Source organism: Bipolaris sorokiniana (assembly GCF_000338995.1).
Source record: "Bipolaris sorokiniana ND90Pr unplaced genomic scaffold COCSAscaffold_3, whole genome shotgun sequence".
Lineage (NCBI taxonomy): Eukaryota > Fungi > Ascomycota > Dothideomycetes > Pleosporales > Pleosporaceae > Bipolaris > Bipolaris sorokiniana.
In genome coordinates this window covers 2283811-2298023 of record NW_006911897.1, presented here as the reverse complement: position 1 = coordinate 2298023, position 14213 = coordinate 2283811, and the positions used below count along the sequence as shown (strand labels likewise).

At 51.4% G+C, this 14213-nt stretch overlaps 3 protein-coding genes across 3 annotated transcripts; 2 read left to right on the top strand and 1 right to left on the bottom strand.

The window, feature by feature from the left end:
- Nucleotides 1–648: 648 nt before the first annotated feature.
- COCSADRAFT_48324 (uncharacterized protein) lies at nt 649–1079 on the top strand (the record flags this gene model as incomplete). Its single annotated transcript, XM_007698474.2, has 2 exons — nt 649–960; nt 1014–1079. Coding segments are annotated over 2 exons (378 nt in total), but the record flags the coding sequence as incomplete, so codon positions are not given.
- Nucleotides 1080–1614: 535 nt separating this feature from the next.
- On the top strand, nt 1615–2828 carry COCSADRAFT_24085 (uncharacterized protein; the record flags this gene model as incomplete). The annotated part of the gene is made up of 4 exons (XM_007698263.1): nt 1615–1618; nt 1723–1904; nt 2043–2450; nt 2496–2828. The coding sequence occupies 4 exons, from the start codon at nt 1615–1617 to the stop codon at nt 2826–2828; spliced, it is 927 nt and encodes a 308-aa protein (XP_007696453.1).
- Nucleotides 2829–5193: 2365 nt separating this feature from the next.
- On the bottom strand, nt 5194–13324 carry COCSADRAFT_168915 (uncharacterized protein; the record flags this gene model as incomplete). Its single annotated transcript, XM_007699127.1, has 6 exons — nt 5194–6016; nt 6073–6268; nt 8183–8266; nt 8319–12558; nt 12625–12882; nt 13037–13324. 6 exons carry the CDS (start codon nt 13322–13324, stop codon nt 5194–5196), a joined length of 5889 nt encoding a protein of 1962 aa, XP_007697317.1.
- Nucleotides 13325–14213: the final 889 nt, after the last annotated feature.

The window sequence follows — 14213 nt, the reverse complement described above, 5'->3', positions numbered from 1 at the left end:
ACTAATGCTGAACTTTCAGAACAGCACTAAAGTGCTTCTAAGCAACGCTAGAAACCTTTTGCTGGTTAGCATGGCCAATCAGTCGATTTTTCCCCTGTACTTTCTCAGTCGAACATAGATTAAATCACTTTTGAAGTGTTCCCCAGAACATGCACACATCAAACTGAAACATCATGCCGCTGTCAAGATGCCACTGCCATGCGGCAAAGGTATATGGGGGCCAATTATTATGGACTAGTCTGCTCAGAACAGCAGATAATTGATTCTGTATAAAGACTATCAAAAAACGAGTTTACAGAAGCATCACTCACACTCTCATTCACAACCATCACTCACTGTCATTCACAACTACCACTTACCAAGTCAATCATTCTTTCTCCAAGTCTCTTTTAAGATGCATTACTCCCTTGCCTACATCATCGGCACCGCCGTTCTCGCCAGCGCAGCGCCCGTCCTTGAACAGGGTCTTAACATTCCTTCAATTGTACAATCAAGCTCATCTTTCAAGAAACCCATGATTTCTAACTCAAAATCCAGGACGTCCTACCCTCCTATGCTATCAATCCTCGCCCCGATAACCACATGGACAAACCTAACCATGTGTCCAAACGCGCTATAGCCAGTATCATCGCCGGCAGTGTGGCCTCAGCAGCGGGTGAGCAGCTCAGCCTCGCACTCGCCGGGATACTCAAAAAACTGCTACCTATCACCGAGTGGGACCCCGCTCGTGAGGCTTTTACTGAGGAAGCGACTCTGTCACTGTGGAACAACAACCCAGACCCGGCCAAGTGGGTTGCGGCTGTGTGCTACAACCAGGCATGGGATGTCAGCAACAAGGCAGGCATTTCGGACGTGGTGAGCTTGAAATTCAGTCTCGGTGCTTTTAATACCGACTACGATTGCATGTACATTGGGAAGGGCACGCAGTTTTTCACCCAGGGTGATGGTGGTTTTATCAACGTAAGTGTTCTTTTGATATCTTTTCTTGAGCCAGGGCTAAGTTTGATCTGTAGCTTCGTTACCAATACGACGACAAAGCTTGCAAATATGATCCTATCAGCGGTGATCTTTCTTGCTAGAAGAATCTTAGGGATAGACACGGGTTTTTGTGGATGGCGTTGAGGTTTGGATTTTTCTTTTCATGGTTTTCATTTCTTCAAAATTTAAAATTCAAAAAAACTAGAGGATTGGGCATGAACAACGGTTATGCAGTTGTTGGAAGACAGCTGCAGATATCTTGTAACGATTACGAACATTTTCTTATATACGGCCTTGCAATTGATATTATCATATAAATCCCTCGTCTTCCGTTGTTGGCTAATAACCAGAAATTCCAAGCTAGATTATTTAGCAATGAGTAGCCAGCAGTGAGCAGCCGGAGGAGCCAGGTTAGTGAGTAGCGGGTAGTTACGGTAGTAGACAGACAGAACAATATTGGCACTAAAGTTTTCATCCTCTTTATCGCCGCTTACGAGCTGTAAGTATGATAATATATTTAAATATGTGTGTAAATCGACAAATAAGAAATCTTGTATTACGGTTACTTTGTCAACGAACCATGGTTAACCGCTAGTTTATCTTCACGTGATAGGCAGCAGATTCTGAACAACTACCATGAGTGAGAAGATATAATATTTTCATTAGCTTGTCCTGGAATTATAAGAACCCCGCGTCCCTTTTGTGTTGCTTTCTCACTACTACTACTACTACTACTACTACTAGAGTCTCACCATACCTATGAGTACATGGGTCTGACCCCCGAAGCGGCACGGTTGATATATAACGATGGAAAGAAGATACGCGATGGTATCATGGACAATTATGGCGAAGAATTCGATTCAGAGTTCCTCGAGTGTAGTCTTGAGGCATACTTGGTCCAGAGAGTTACTGAAGTCTGTGATGATGTACTCGCAGCTGGAGATTGAGACAATTGGATGGAAGCAATTACAGCGGTTGGTATCAAGAAAGAGCCCCAAGATGCTATAATGAATGAGGAGTTCGAAGCTATCCGTGGTACTCAGTCTCTCCAAACTTGACTCGAGGAAATCTTCGGCAACTACTTCCGCACACTCGAACATGTAAACGAGCACGTCTTAGAACAAGAGCAATCATTAGGGCCGAATCCAAGGAGAAGAGCGACCGAAGACGATGTGGTGATACCGCCGCCCCCAGGACATCGGGTCTTATTCAAGAGCGTCGAGTTCCATAAAGCACAAGCTGTATTCGGTACCGAAGAAACCGATAATGGCGAAATGTCTCAAGAACTCAACCTTCTCCCATTGCTTTCATCGAGATACTCTACAGACCTCTGCCGCTATGGTGGCCTATATCTCACAGATGCACTCTGGGTAGCCAAGGCACATGCGCTGTACCCGAAGCGCACTTGTCCACCTGCTGACATCCGGACTCTTGAGCTACATGCTCCAAACGAGCACTTTGACAAGCTCAAGGTGTGGGAGCTTAGTTTCGATGACACATTTAAGGAAATCGTTTAGAGCCATAGGTGCGGAAATTCTATTTCAAAGCATTTGATGAAGATTCAATCCGCCTTCCAAATTCTTCACGCTCCCTGTACTACGCAAAACTACAGGCTAGGACATTGGAATCAGATTACGGACAGGCATTTGCTGACTAGGATGATTACTGATGAGTATGGAGCACCTAAGCAAGAGGTGGCGATGCAATACGTGTGGCCCAACCCTGAAGCAATATTCGATCTTAGCGAAGATTGCAAGGACAAGACGCGTCTGGGGAAGCCACTCAAGGACTGGTCGCTTGTTAAGGAGCTGGAGAAAAACACTTTGGTGAAGGAGAGGAGTGTTCTTTAGGATTGAATGGGGCTCGAATTCTATAGGTTGATGGTTTGAGGAGGGGTTTATGGTTTATTAAATTTCTTCACATTTTGTTCGGGTGATCGAAGGGGCTCTATAGTTTTGGTACTGAAGAAGCTTTCTCTACATCTCTTCTACTAACCACTAAATCCAGATGCACTTGTATACAAATATCGACATAGCTCAGCAATATTCCTCAATGTGTTTTTGCAAAATCTAGTTTTGGAAGCTTTAATAACGTGAAATAGTATTTAACGTAGCCTAAAGGATAAAGAAGCATTCGTTACGCTAAAAAAAACAAATTGTACAAAATCCAAAATCATAAACCCATAAAACTCCCTCTCTTACCCATCTACACCAACTCAATTCCAACCCCAACCCCTCAAAACGCCCAAAATCAAACTCCCCGCATCCACCATAAGCCCAAGCCCCGTGCAATACTCAACCAATACTATCCAATCCTTCACCCCTATCTTCCACTTAGCACCCACCGCCACCACCACCATCCCCTCCACAACCACCCCCTCCATCACCCCCGCCCCCTCCACTATACCCACCACTATACCCCCCACCAGTATACCCATACGCACTTGTTGTACTATTATACCCTCCACTATACCCGCTATTCTTGTGTTTGCGATCTTGTTTTTTGTTCTTAGTCACGTACCGCGGTGGCTCGGGGTAGTGGTAGGGTTCTGGTTTGGAAGAGCGGCAGCCCATTTTGTCGTTGGTTTATGTTTGTTGCGAGATGGAATCGCAAGGGTCGTGTAGGTAGTTTGTTTTGTTGATTGATTGACGATTTTGTTTGGTGACCGGATGTTATGCTCGGTGTGGATGAGATAGGGTATGTGTGAATGTCCGGACTTCGATAAAAGGTGTTTTGTTGGAGATGAGTGTCTGGTACCGAAACAAGTACCACTGGAATAACTATCTCAGAAAATCAAATTTGCTGCGCAAATGCTAATTGACGTGTTAAAAAAAAGAATCGAAAATTCGTATATATCGGAAGCGTTGTCGAAAGCAAGTAGTAAAGTTTGATGATGATGATGATGCTATACCACCACAATCCCACCCTACCCTTATATATCCATCTCACTCTCCCTCCATCTCATCTCTCTATCCGCAGTACACATTCATCTACCCTATGTCAGCCCATGGAATCTGCCTCGCAAAGCCCACTCTCATCAGGCCTCCCACTCGCCTACCCTTGCCTCCCCTACCTCACCTGTCCACGTGACCATCACACAGCCCTCAAGGCGGACAATGCAACTGCGAGCGCAGCCTCGCTACATCCTCATACAGTCATCGGAGAATTGAGAAAGGGCAAAAAGGAAGGCGGGTGTGGAGGCGAGGGGCCTAACTAGTCTCGTGGACACCGAGTTTTGGCAGCGGGAGAGCGGGAGTGGGTGGGGGGCTGTGCACGCACATATCCAGAAAGGGAAAGAATAGAGCGCGCAGGAAGGCGTGGAAGTCGAACTAGCGCCAGCACGCAGGGATTCGCAAGGGTTCGCGGTGAGTAGGATTGGGGATAGCGCAAAGGTCGTATTTCGCATATCTTGAATGCAATCTAGAAACGGAAGTAAAAGAGCGCGCAGGAAGGTGTAGTGGAGAAGTGGGTTATAGACCGGTCAGATAGATAAAAGGTACTAATAGAGCGAAAACCGCGTTAGTTCGATGGCTGGTAAGAAACACCGAGCAAGGCGCATTTCGTCGAGGCAGACAGAGAGTGAAACAGTGGGAGATAGTCGGTGCGTGAAAATGGTATTGTAAGATACAAGTATTAACCTATCAGAGTCTCATTCGGGAGAAGAAAAATGGGCCATGTTATCGCAAATTCTCCTGTCGTTCAGAGAAGAAGGAAGAGATAAAAACGTATAAAAGCAAGAGAGATGACAACACAAAGACATGACGGGATAGGGCCATGAGAACAAAAACGCAAAGTCTGAACGAAAAAAAGCGTAGCCAAAGTTAATGAAAACATCTGCTCATCCTCACCAATCTCCCCCCCCCTTCAGCTCCAACTCTCTCTACTGCTTGCGCTGCTGTCTTGTAACTTCCAAAAGGGGCGCCTTGCTGCTGTCTTAGTGCAAAAAATTGATGTAAGCCAATGCAATCTATCAGTCGTACTCATCTCGCTGTTCTTGTGCAAGCAACATCAATAAAAGCCCAGAAGCCGTGACATGAGTCAAATCATTTGCGCCCCTTGTGCTTTGATGGCTTTGAATTGCTGTACCGATCCAGAAAACGAGTATCCAAGAAGAAGCCATCTTCGCTACCAGTCCCTATCCAATATTCATTACACGGCCAACTTGCGATTCCTAAAGAGCAGGAATGTGGTCGATCCATCCTCGTTCGCGCGCTCTTACTTTCCACCTTGCTTCTTAGCCTTGAGCGCAAGGTGCGAGTACACCCATCCACCACCCAGTGCGAGCAATACACCAAACCATTCTCTTCCGCTGAGGATCTTTCCCTCGCTGTACCATCCTATGCTCAGAATCAAAATAGTCTTAAGATGGCTGACGATGTTGAAGGTCAAGGCGCTGGTCCTTCCAATGATCAAGAACTGACTCAGGTTGTACATGGAAGCCATGATACCCGATGCGCATACGCTCCAGAGGATATCGGTGGGCACAGTCGAAAGATCAGGAAGAGTGTCGAAAAATGGGACAAAGGGAATAAGCAAGCAGACCGAAATGGGTGCCTGGTTGAGCAGAAGCTGAGGAGGCGATACGGCAAAGTCCTCAATCTTCTTGCCAATCCAGATTTGGTACAGGGCAGTACTGCAGAAAGCCAAGGTTGCGATAATGACACCAAACAATTGGGTCTTGGCCGCTTCGTTGATGGTGAAGGAAACTCCAATGCATGTTGCAAGAATAGCGGCCAGCATGTATCGCGTAACGTACTTTCGGAAAAGGACAAAGTTGATGAGAACGACCGTGGGTGTGGTCATAACCTTGGAAAGCTGGTAGAAGCCAATCGAGTTGAAGGTCAAGCTAAGGTTGCCAAGAACAACATAGCCAGCGAAGAAGCCGCAGACGGGTAGCATCTGCCAGATGTTGAGTTTGACGGCCTTGAAGGCGTAAAAGGGCCGCAGCGTCGAAATGAAGAGAACGAGACCGGTGGCGGTGAAATGCCACATGACGACCATGAGTTGGCATGCCTTGAGCTGCTTGTCGCTGAATACTCTACGTGGCGGTTAGCAAACAGGTTTCCAACGCGGTCGGCGTTTGTCGTCCCATACCGTTTACTCAGGAAGATCAATCCCAACGTTGAGAGCGTGTTGAGTGCGATCCAGAAACATGTTATCAGCTTGTCCTTGAGCGATATTGGCGTAGGTTCTGTGACAGGTTTCTCGAATGTGGGCAGCTCCTCGAGCTCGTGGGATTCACGCGGGTCGATGTTGTCAACAAGACCCTCGATGGAGGGGCGTTTTTCCACTGCATGTCTGTCAGTTGTTGATCTCTACTTTTTATGAAATGGCGCATAGCCACGCGATGGGTCTAAGGTTCGGATGATGATCGCGGTTTTGACGTACCCATGGTGTATGGATGTGGTGGTGTATGTAGCGAGCGAGAGTGGGCGGGCTCGTCTACACTATGCCTTCATGCCAATAGCAAAGTCGTGTCGGCAATAGGAGAGCAGAAGTAAGGCCAGGGCGCGCAAGTACTAGATGGGGCGTTGTGCGTGCGGTAGCGGGTGGGACGGGAGGTGCGGCGGTGCAGGTGAGGCGTCCGGACCGAATGCAGCGATAGGCGATGGCGAGGGCGAGGGCGAGGGCAATGGCGGCAGCAGCAGTAGCGACAACAGCAGCAGCAGACGAAGAGGGCGGAGATGACAGGCGGGTGGCGAGGGTTTTGTAGAAGCGCAAGCCGGTGAGATGGCTAACGTGTCGTGAGGGCGGAGAGAGAAACCAAGGGGTGTACCAGCGGGAACCAAGTAAGATGCTATCCGAAAGGGATCCTCACCCGCCAAGGAAACATGTTGAAGGGGGCAAAAGAGGGCTGCAGGGTTTCGTCGTACTGGCCAGCCACGCAGCCCAATCGGCCGTCGCCTAGCAGGACCGTGTCAGCCAAATATCTTAACTTTGAACATTTAATTTTAGATGGTAATGCGGTTGCGCTACTGCTTACGGACAAGATGGCCTTTGTTTCTGGCGCTGTCGCTGGCTGTCGGTACCGCTCCTCGCATCCTCTCCCTTTTGGGTCTTCTCTCCCTTGGCGCTTCAACGCTCTGGCCGTTGGCTACCATGTCTTGCGTGTCCATGGCATGCTGATCAGGCATTGTCTGTCTGGAGATGAAATCGCAGTATTCCGCGACATCCGAATCTGCTCTGCCATGCCTCAGCCTTTACGTTGGCCCGTTACACAGGTTTCCCCGAAAAAACCCTTGCATGAGCCCCTAGTAGTATGTAGCATAAGTGAGCCCCAGCCCGTCTACCAAGACCTACTCAACGTATCAACTGTACCAGCCCGAGTATGCTGATGCGCCCAACGATCCTGAGTTTGACTTGCTGACTGTTGCATACTCACTATGCATCAGCGAGGGACCATGCTTGCAAGTGGAGATTTGCCGCCCGTATTGGAAATTGCGCCACACGTCCTCGAGTGGCAGCCACTCTCAGCCACAGCAGTACAGTGCGATCGTCACTCATTGCGCCATTCACTGCTGCTCCCGTTGGCGCCAAGTTTTTTGCATATATGCATTTGTACATACATACATACATATGTATTATGTATGTACACAGAGTATTGCAGTGTCGCTTCCGCCAGCAGCACAATGGATGCCACCCAATCTCCAACTACTGGCGCGCCAGAGCAACTAAACGTCATAGAGGGATACGAACACAGATCTCCCCCAATACACGTTCACATAATCCACTAGTCACATGTACATACATCTTAGGTAACCATGCTTCGTCAACCCTCTATCCTTTCTAGCAACCAGGGAACACACACACACACACACACACACAAATATACCACGTCATCAGCCTGCATGCCTGAGAAAACATCATATCTAGATTTTTAAAGACCCCCATCATCTATGTATGCAGTCGACACAATACCTAACTAGGCAATGCCAGCAGTGACAACGACGACGACCCTAGCGCATGGAGAAAGTTGCAATAATGTACACAATGCAGAACCCATCAACCATACAGTAATAAAAGGAAATCCAACATGATCAAAACCCCCGATCACGAACATTTAGATATGCTGCCGCTTCTTGCTCCTAATTATAGATATAACGAAAATGTGTGATAGTCATACACAGAATTTAGACTTCGCCATCAGCCACAGCTAGTCGTTGCTTGGCCGTCTTCGCCTTCTTGCTCAATCCGCCCTTCTTGCGCTTGCCCCCTACAGGCGCTTCGCTCGATGCAATAGGCGTCGCTGCACCGCTCGCCTTGGCGCTCTCGTCAAAGTGTCCTTCACCTGTCAAATAGTCAGCAAAGTCCATACATCGCGGCACCACACTACAACTCACCTTCGTGGTACATGTCGTCGAGGTTCGTTTCAGCTCTCTGCTTCTTCTTGCCACGCTTCTTGCCCGGTGGAGCATTCTTCTCCTGCTCCGCCAGTTCAGCCTCCTTCTTCTCAATCTCAGCGGCTTGGTCGTCGTCCACGAGCCACATGGCCATGTCCTTGGTCCTGTTTTCTCGGGAACGAGTGTTGAAGTCGACTCCTGCACCACCGCCTCCGGAGATGACAACGCGCTGAACCTCTTCCTTTTGCAGAGCGCGCTTTCGAATACGCTCCTCAATGGTACCACGGGTGATGAGACGATACACAGTGACTTGTCGTGTCTGACCGAGACGATGAGCACGGTCCATAGCTTGCGAATCAATCGTGGGATTCCAATCCGAGTCATAGAAGATGACAGTGTCAGCCGAAGTCAAGTTGATACCAAGACCACCAGCACGTGTAGACAGCAGGAAGACGAAAATGGATCGATCACTCTGGAAATCCGCCACGGTATCACGACGATCTTCCAGCTTGGTAGATCCGTCCAGGCGGCAGTACTTGTAGTTCCTGTAGGTCAAGTACTCTTCCATGAGATCCATCATCCTGGTCATCTGGAAGTACAATAGGACGCGGTGGTCATTGGCCTTAAGTTCCTTCAGCAGTGCATCTAGGCGAGCTAGCTTGCCAGAGTCCGTGACGAAGCGCGACATTGACGGCGCCTCAATGTGGGTGAAGCGGGTACGCTGGTTGGTTGGTGGGGGAAGCTTGTTGTGAACTGTCAAAGCAGTACTTTCCGACTTGGTCTCCAGTATAGCTTGTTCGGTCAACTCCGAGATGCCGTACAATGCGGTGCGAATGAGAGGATTGAAGAAGATGTTTTGCTTTTCAGCAATAACTCCTTGGCTGGCACAGTATAGCTCGATTGGAGGTGCAGATGCCTTGGGCTTTGCACAAGGCTCAATCACGTTCAAGCCCGTCTTTTCAAACGCAGATTGAGCAATGTTGAACAGGTTGTGCATGTGCCCTTCGGTAGCTACCTCAGCCAACGGCACAGGATCCTGGCGATCGACAATGTTGAATATTGAATATTTCGGTTCCCATTCGCCGGCATCACCATCGTAGCAGATATTGAAACGGCTGGCCTTTTTCGGTTTTTGCTCCGCAACGAGAGTTCGCTGGAAAAGACCACTCTTAGCAATCTGGGAGGCCTCGCTTGCGGACAAGTCGGAGAAGCGGAGCCAGGAGAAGGCGCCACTTTCTCGAGCGGATGTCTCAATGTTGTCCGGACTCCAGATGTTCATCAGGTTGTCGAGATAGTGCCCCTTGAATCCGGCTTTTTGGTTGTCGGATCCTGCAAGATCCAGGCGACCTCCTTCGCGGCCCACAAGACGCGGCAGAGAATACTCGATCAGGTTGCGAGTTGAGTAACCAACTCGTACATTCTGACCTTCTCGAAGGAACGATGCCGTCTCAGCGAAAGAAGCAAAGGAGAAGGGAGACCAGGTCTCTGCTCTCTCGAACAAGTCGGGGTGGTTACAGACTTTCCTGAATTGCATGACCAGGTTCATCAAAGTGGCGCTGTCCTGCTCATCTCCGACTGCCTTTTCGACCAAGTCCATAATGTTGATCTTGGCGCGTAGATTGGCGTAGTAGGCGCGCTGGCGATATGTCAGGTCGCAGTAGACATCCAGCTCAATTTTGTCTCCAAGCTCTTTCTGCACATGCTTCTTGACACGACGCAACATGAACGGCTTCAGGATCATGTGCAGACGCCTCAGCTGGTCCTCGTTGAGTTTGGTATTACTCTGTGCGTGACTCTCAATATCCTTGGAGAACCACTCACTGAACTCATCGTGAGAATCGAACAAACTCGGCATAATGAAATGGAGAAGTGCCCATAGTTCTTGCATGTTGTTCTGAATAGGGGTACCTGTCAGTAGCAGTCGGTTACGCGAGTGGAATCCAAGCAAGCTCTTCCATCTGGAACTCTGCGATGACTTGATAGCCTGAGCTTCGTCGAGGATCATGTACTGCCAGCGCATCTTCTGGAAATACTGAGCATCCTGAACGACCAATTGGTATGAGGAGACGACAACGTGGAAGGGCGAGTCGCGGGTGTAGGTAACGTGCTTGCGGTCCCAGAGCTTACGGAGAATCTTTCGGTCCTTGGCTGTACCCCAGTATGGAATAACGTTGAGATCTGGAACAAACTTTGCGATTTCCTGCTGCCAGTTATGCAACGTTGATGCAGGAGCGATGACAAGGAAAGGTCCCCAGATGTTGTACCTTTCTGCAAGATACGCCATGACAGATATCGACTGGACTGTCTTTCCGAGACCCATTTCGTCGGCCAGAATACCATTGATACCTTGCTCGTACAGGTTGACTAGCCAGTTCAGACCCTTGAGTTGATATTCCTTGAGGGTACAGCTGAGTAGATTTGGCTGAGGAATCCAATCTTCCTTGTTCTGGAGACCAGATGGGTTTTGGAAGTTCAGCTCTCCATCTTCGTCATCGTCACCAGACTTGTTGAAAGCACGGGCACGGTCTTGTGCCTCTTGGATAGCGTGCTGGGCATTTGCCATTGCAGCAGCGTTGAGAGCGCTCTCATCCTCATTATCGAAATCCAGATCCTCAAAGTTGGTGACTTTGGCAGCTGCCCCTGTTGGCATGTCTCCGACCTTAATACCAGGCTGAGCTGGTTGCTGTGGTGCTGCCGCGGCGGTATCGGCGTCGTCAGTCGACCTCTCAATCTCGTCTGTTCTGGCCTTCTTTCCGATGAAATGCGAGTAGAGTTCGGTCTGCGAGATAAGAAAGTTGAGCTTCCGCTTCTGTCGGTTGGCTTCACGATCGGCTTCGGCCTTCTTTGCGTTCTCCAACTCTTGACGCTCTGCATTCTTTCGCGATTCACGCTCGTCACGCTCGTTCCTCTTCCAGAACGCAAGCATCTCACGCATGCCTCGCTTCGCCCGAGCCTGCGTATCCTTCTGGTTCTTGTTGGTGCGCATCTGCCATCTACGTGCTTCTTTGGCAGCCAACTGGGCAGTCTTGCGAAGATTGGACTGTTTCGTAGACAATGAGTTCTCCTTGATGCGGACAACCTTGGGAACATCTTTGCGGGCCAAGTCCTTGACGATTTGGTGGTACAGATTACGATACACGGGCGAGTCGTAGGAAGTGAGCACGACAGGGCTGATGTCTTCAGTGTAGCTGCGGCCTCGTATCGAGTCAAGACGGGCCTCCTCGCGCGGAGCAATCATGGGGAGATCATCGCCACGGTCGAGAGCAGCTTGGCCTGCGGCTGCGGCATCCTTTTCTGCCTGCTTTTGCTCCTTGCTCTTCTTGAGACGGCCGTTGCCACGGTTGCCCTTGCGCTTTCCGCTTGGAGCGTCGTCAGAAGCCTGGAACGAACTCATCGTGCCTCCCTCCATGTTGGGACCATGTGGGGTAACCTCGCGGATGTCCTTGCTAGGAGCATTGCCTTGCAGAAGCTGAGTGGTAGTCTTGGCCTTGCGCTCAGCTTTCTGGGCAGCCAGCAAGTGTCGTTCCTTCTCCTCCTCATTTTCAGCTTGGCCAGCCTTTGCAAGAGCTTCAGCACGCTTAGCCTCTTCGTTCTGGATAGTCTTTTCCCGTCTTCGTTTGCGTTGCATGTCCTTCTTGCGCTCCTTCTCTTCGGCAATCTCCTGGCTCTGCACTTGCTGCCATGCATCGCCCTCATGCTCCACATTGTACGAATGCTTGGCGTAGTCGCGGTGCGCAGCCGACACATCCTGGAAACGGATCAAGGTTGCTGTCCGCCTTCGCTTGCGCTTGCTTGCTTCTGTAGCGGAAACCTCTAGGATACGCTTTTGGCACCGTTGCCTGTATTCTGCCTCTTCACGCGAGTTGATCAGGATGTCCATGTCTCCCATCTGCGTAGTCTCAATGTGTGCAAGCTGAGCCTCAACATCGGCTTCGTCAGGAGGTGGCAGTTCGCGAGTCGCAGATTGCAGTGCAGCGGGCTGTACGGTCCCAGGTACAGCGATGGCATCGTGCGTCGGCCGTGGGGTATAGCCGTTCTCATGGAGAGGCAGGTCAGCTGGCGCCGGGGATGCCATGGCCTCTTGCTTGACAAAGTGCTGGTTGGGCAGGGGCTTTGATGGTCGGAATGGGTCGGCGTTGACGGGAGCAGGCGGCGGAGGTTTGGACGGAGGCTCGTTATCCGCGCCAGAAGACATTATGCTCGAGAGCGACATGGGGTCGGCGCGTGTTGGTGGTGGAGCCTGTTGATGGGGGAGATGGCGATGAGCAAGAGTTGTCGAGTGGAGAGGAGAGGTGGGTTGACTTACCTCATCCTTGAAGGACGGCCGTCTATCGTAGGTCGGCGGCTGGACGGCACCGCCCGGCCGGTTCATGGATTGATAAACTGATGGCGAGACGGGAGAGTGTGACATGGTCTCCATGCCGCCGGTGTGCTGGTGCTGTGAATGGGGCCGCCGCAAGGGCGAGTGCTGGGGATATGAAGCGGCGACGGGCGAGTGATAGACCTTCTCGTAAGGGCTGTGGGCGGGTCGAGGGTCGTGGTAGGCGTGAGGGTCCCGGGGCTGCTGCGCGATCACTGTTAGGCGTGTATCCCTGAAGGGGGGAGATGAAGCAAAGGCAGGCAGGCAGGTAGTAAAAGAGAGAGAGGCAGAGAGGCAGAGAGGCAGAGAGAGAAGGCGAGGGTGAATTGACGCGATGCAGAGTGATGGAGATACGCACCTGTGCAGGATACTGGGGATCGTAACGCGCCGGGTCTCTGGCTACGCGGTGGTCGCCATTGTCCGAGGTCGGGTCGTAATATCTAGACGTGTCGCGAGAATAAAGGGCCGTGCTGATGGGCGGCAGCTCGGTCGAGGATGGTGATGCAGGCTGGCGGTGGTGTTGATGGGGCTGCAGAGGCAAGGGCGCAGGCGTGTTTGGCGAGTGGTGGTGGTATGGTTGGCCTGCTTGTGTGGGCGATGTGTGGTAAGCTGATGGCGTAGGTTCCCCTTGGTGCCCTGGCGGCATTCTGTCTGCTCGCGACCGCTCCTCGCCCTCATCAACCGACGGCCGCAAGACGGGATCGCGAAACATGGGACTGGGCGCGTGCAGGCTCTCTCAATGGGGCCACGATGGCTGCTCCATGGACCAGCAGCAGCGGGCTCTGGCGGTGGGGCGCGCCGGGTGCAAGGCGGCGACAGCAGGGTGAATGCGCCTCAGGCTTTGCAGTTGGCGATGGTCGGCCGGCGACTGGCGATGGATGGATTTGGATGCGAAGGGCAGCGGACGGGTGCGATGGGAGAGGGACGATGGGGGGCTGGTGTGGAGCAGCGCTGTCCAGATCACACACAGGCACGAAGGGTTGGCAAGTCAGCTTCTGTCTAGTGCGGCTGCGGCAGCTCTGTCCCTGGGGCAGCTCCGGGCGTGATGCAGACCCGCGATGAGGTTTGATGGCAGCGGCCACGACTCGCTGCACATGACGCCGCTTGTCCGACGGGGCGCTGCACACAATGAGAGCCGCCTTTGTGAATCCAGCGAGGCTCGTGGCGACATGCAGGCTGGCCGCTGTCTGCTGGGGGGGAGCGCTGCCTCTTCGCTGCCCACCTGAGCCCGCGTCTCTCGTCGAGGCATACACACGCCCAGATGGTGCATCGACCAATAATTTGCAGGCACACGAGCGGCGCCATCCAGCATGCAGCCCGGCCTGCGCGGCTGTCAGGCGTACTGTGCGTGTCCGCTTGCCAATGTTGCTGGTGCTGCCCGCTTGTTCAGCGATGCGGCGTGATGCCCGTTGGTTGCCCTCTGCAGCGACGTGCTCCTCGTCTTTGCCTCCGCCCGCCGCGTTGAGGCGTTGCCAACTTCGGCAAATCAACCACCGACCGACGCCTGACTACTACCATTTACATAGATAGTACTT